The sequence below is a fragment of the Gavialis gangeticus genome, unplaced genomic scaffold (genome assembly GCF_001723915.1).
Source record: "Gavialis gangeticus isolate Ggan-Ray unplaced genomic scaffold, GavGan_comp1, whole genome shotgun sequence".
Lineage (NCBI taxonomy): Eukaryota > Metazoa > Chordata > Crocodylia > Gavialidae > Gavialis > Gavialis gangeticus.
In genome coordinates, this window is record NW_017729025.1 from 83817726 (window position 1) to 83822650 (window position 4925).

At 45.9% G+C, this 4925-nt stretch overlaps 1 protein-coding gene across 1 annotated transcript in view; it reads left to right on the plus strand.

The window, feature by feature from the left end:
• Window positions 1-4925, plus strand: part of TYRO3 (TYRO3 protein tyrosine kinase) — a 99270-nt gene that overhangs the window by 73184 nt on the left and 21161 nt on the right. Inside the window, exon 13 of the mRNA XM_019519935.1 lies at window positions 2009-2089. Within this exon, the coding sequence (XP_019375480.1) occupies window positions 2009-2089 (81 nt within the window). The remainder of the gene's footprint in view (window positions 1-2008; window positions 2090-4925) is intronic.

Genomic DNA, 4925 nt, shown 5'->3' on the forward strand with positions numbered 1-4925 from the left:
GGAAGTGGAATAGAAATTAGGCAGAATAGGCCTTGGAGAAGGGAGCTGACAGATGTAGTTTTCCTTTTAATATAAAAATTGGTTTTAATGTAATATTTTGCAACCTGGTTGCAATGAGACCATTTTCCCTAGCATTCCCAAACAAATGTCAGTTCTTGGTTAGAAGATAACCTACCTGCAGCAAAGGGCTCAGACTCTAACTGTTACAAACAAAATATTGGGGATGGAAATAATGTTTCTGCCTGTTACAGTTCTGGGTTTGGGGGACAACCATTGAGAATCCTCCCTGCATAAACCCTTTTGGCCAGGTCCTTAGTTCCTGCCCTGACTCCTTTGTGCTGCCTCATGCAGCAGATGAGCTGGAAAACTGCTGACAAGGAACTTGGGAACACCCTCAGTGTGAGAAAACCAGCTACCATAGCCCTGGTGTGGTCTGTTCTATGCCCCCCTGTTCTGGATCTCAACCCCTATTCTCAGCAGAGGGGAATCTTGGGTGTGGGAGAGAGAGTACAGGGTGATTTGCAGTGGTAATCTCCAGTAATGTAGCAGATCTTTGTTTTTCCCAGGATTAGGGGAGTATAAATGTGGCTTGAAGCTGTCTGTGATCTAACTGTTGTGGCGTGGGAATGAGCAGCATTACCATAAAGCATGGCTCTGGAGCATATTGTATATTCTCATATACAACATGTCCCCAGATAAGACATGTACCTTGTTTTGGGAAGGCAGAATGAAGAGAAAAAGATTTTTAAGAATTGTAGCTGAATTCTGTCATCATGGAACAGGAGCAGAGTCTACTTACCGGCATCATTCACCCTCCTGTTCCCACTCAGCCTAGTGGTTTAATCTTGTCATGTGGATGCTGCCAATTTGGCAGCAGCCGTGGTAGGGTTACATTTCTAGCTTGTGACTGCACTCGTCTATGCAGCCAGGAGGCAGCCAGCCCTGGGCAACCATTCCAGCATCCCCATGCTTCCATTCCAATATGGAAATTGACTTCCTCACTTAAAATCCATACCCAAGTTTTGGGTGGCTAATTTTGGGAAGAAAGCTGCATGTGGTATGCAAGTAAATAGAGTAGCTAGCAGAAAGAAGCAAACATAGCCATGGCAGAGAAGCAAAATCTGTCTGGCTTTGCTTCTTGGCTCGTCTTGCTTGGTTGGCAGTACTTTGACCTGATTCAAGGCACCTCAAACCAGATGCATTGAAATACAAGATAAGCAATTATGGAATTAGGTTGATTTAGCAACTGGACCGTCCCATATCAGGCAGATCAAAGGAGGAGCAAAACTAAGGTGAAGAAATATTAATGCTCATTTTAAAACTTTTTTTTTTAAATAATTCCAGGCTAAAAGAATATAACTGGGGTCAGTCAGCCACACTTCATCTACACTAAAGCTTTGTCTCCTCTTGAGAGAGGAGCTGATGGAAGGCACTCCCTGAGTTTAGAGAGAAAAGGTGTGATTGGGTTTAGTTGACTGAGTGCTGATGTGAATGCCTCTCACTGACATGGTCACTGGAATATCATCTCTGAGACCTGTCACTTCAGAAAGCTGTCATGTTAAGAGTTTCCCTCACTGACCAATCACCCTAACTCTGCAATTGTAAGTCCCCTCTCTGACCCTAGCTGAGACCCTCACAGTACTTCTTCCCCAGAAATGTTCCTGTCATCTCCCAGCTGCAACCTCCACTCTAACTCAGCATATCCTCAGCCAGTAGGTCAGCAGAGGATTGCCTGTTGAAACTGCTTTTACTGTGTCCTGCCTACCATATCACCAGTCTGATTTTGTTTCTCCTTATTTTGTTCCTCCTTTCCCAGGCCATGTTGCCCTTGCCTCCCACGCACATATATCCACTGGTGCTGACAGGGAAGGCCAAAAAATGCGGCTGATAGCTACACTTTTCATAGCCTTTGAGCTCCTCCCTTCATAACCCAGAGAGAGAGCTTGGTGTGAGTCACCCCATCTGCATTAGACATGTTCCCTGACTGTCTGCTCTCACTAATCCACAGGGGAGTTTGGCTCAGTTAGAGAAGCACTACTGAAGCTACAGGATGGCTCTTTCCAGAAAGTAGCAGTGAAAATGCTGAAAGGTGAGTACAAGCAGGGCCACTTGAAGTACTTCATCTAAAACAACTTGGAAAAATTCAGTTGATTACTGCCTCCTCTCCCCATCCAGTCTGTTCTGCCAGCAGTGCCAGCCTGGAGGGTGTTGATTCATTCATCCAGCAAACATCTCCATACCTTCATCCCCACTGCTCCCTACGCCTAAACTTGGGCACTTTCCACTGAGCTGTTTCACTCAGTTCTTCCCTTTTCCTTCATCCCTAACTTTTGAGAATATAAACTTGTCTGGGCAAGAATCATTCCTGCTTGGATCTTTATACAACATCTAGTATATGACAGAGACACAAAAACTAATTATAAATACTACTGCATCTACTACTGTGAAATATGGGGGATCCATCTTAGCTGCTTGATTTTATATCATGCTAAATTATATGGTAGGGATGGTGTAGTCAAGTCCACTTTGCCATACTCAGATAGCACTGCAGGACCAAATTCTGGAGAAAATAAGTTAAAAACTCTGGGCCAAATTTAGGGGCAAGGCGACGAGCAGTATAAATTCAGGTCAGTTGCATGTGACAGAATAGCATAACTTCAAATGATATTTGTTGGGTACAAAACAAGTGTAACTTGCATGTTGAGGGGCTGAAGCAAGAAAAGCAGCTACCAGGACAGTATAAAGCAGTTCTGTCCCAAACATACCTGCCACTCTGTCCCTATCGCTTCTGGAGCCAAAGTCTGTGGTGTAAGTGGACATAGGTATTTTTGTCTAAAAAGTAACACTTGTTTCTACCTGGAATATGATCTCCTTGAGAATCTTAGGCTGTTTAAATTATGTTTTGTATGTATGTAATGCCAAGTTAGTACTTTTCATTTACTATCATTTTTTCTGCCTAGCTTGCAGCCCTCAATCTAGAGACCTACTGAATTCAGCAGTGGCATCATTAGTGGGAAACATGACCCAATGAGCCAAATCCTGAGCTTATTTAAACCAGTGTAAATGTGGGGTAACAGCAGTATCGTCACATAAATGACTGTGGTTTTATATGATGTGATGAGATCAGAAGTTGTCTTAATGCATGACCTTCACTTCCCTTTTGAGATCTGTGCTGAATTCAGTCCAAGCTCTCCAGGGCTGCTGGTGCCAAAGAAATCATAACTCCTACGCATTAAAAGGATCAATAATACTAAAAGGTATAAAAGTATTGATTTTCCATGTCACCAGGGTCATGAATTAAATTGTCTCCATTTGGCCTGTTATTCCAATCTATTTAGTCAGTTGACAACATTTTCTTTGAACTTTTGTGCTACCTAAATCTCCTCCTCCATTATAATCAGGGATCCATGTTTTCTGTTTCCCATGGAAAAAACAGAAAAAAAAGTGAATTTTCAATTTAAACAGAAAAAAAATGGATTGTTCATTTTAACAGAGATACCCATGGATTTTCCACTTTTGCAAAGAGCTTTCTGCAGGCTGACAGAGTTCCAGCCTGCAAGAGCTTCTTGCAAAAAGGGTGGCAAACCCTGAGCCCTGTCCCAAAGAGGGAGAGGGGAAAGGGTGGGGCCTGAGACTGTCAGCGAGGGCTTGGCTCAGGCTCTCTTTCTCTGTAGCCTTTGAGGTAAGTGGGATATACAGGGGTCTGGGGGCCAACTGGGGACCCCCTCCAGGAGGGCTGGAGGACTGCAGATTGGGGCTGGGGGGCCCTGTGGGAGGGTGTGGGTAACTACCAGGGCTGTGGCGGTTAGGGGCTGTGGGAAGAGCCAGTGGGGCAGGGCGGGGGTGTATGGGTGGGGCTGAGGGAGCGGGGAGGTGTCTGTGGGAAGCCCCACACGGAAGGCCAGCTCAGCCCAATGACATGTAGATCCAGAGCTGTGTGCCATCGGGCCAGGTGGAAAGCCACACATAGAGGCACAGAGTCACACGCCATCGGGCCAGGTGGGCTCCTGCTTGCCTCCATGAGAAGCTACCCACTGGAGTGCTGGAAGTCCCATGTGGAGGCACAGAGCCTGCCTGGCCCCATGGTGCGCAGCTCCTGGGCCATGCACCATTGGGCTGGGCCAGCCTGCTCTGTGCTCCACATGGGGCTTCCAGTGAGAAGCTGCTCATGGAGGCATGGAGCCCGCCCGGCCCAGTGGCATACAGTTTCTGCTTGCAGTGGTGTGAGCCCCATGCACTGACATGGAGCCAGACCAGGCTGGTGTGAAAGCGTGTGCCAGCAGGCCAGGCGAGCTCTATGCCAGCATGTGCAGGTCCTAGGACTCAGCCAGAGGTGCGCACTGCTGAGGGCTCTGCCTGCTGCAGCCATGAACACCATGAAGGCCCACTGCCTGCTGCTGCCGAGCCACTGGCAGCGGGGGCTTTGCACCACAAACCCCACACCACCCACAACCCCCCCCACACACACACCCCCTACACACACCCCTTTACAACTCCCCCATAAGCCCCACACCTGCCCACAAACCCCACATACTCCCATACTTACACCTTACACAAACCCCATACTCTCTGCCCCCCTACCCCCCACACCTCCAACCGTACAAGGTACATGCATATATTTCTAAAGAAGATTAAAATAGTGTTATATTTAGTTTAATTTGTAAAAATAATAATAGTAATAATAATTAATTTGCATATTTTTGAGTTTTTCTGCACATAATTTTGAATTTTTTTGTACATAATTCCCTGGGGTGTACAGAGTAGACTCAGCAGAAGCTCTTATTTTCCATGATGAAAAACCCAAAATCAAATGCCAAAATATGTAGGTATTTAGAATTTATTTTATTATAGTGATTGAGGCACTGGTAGGCTTCCAAATTGCTTTAAAACTGTAAATACATCAAAAAACATTGTGTTCAGCTAAC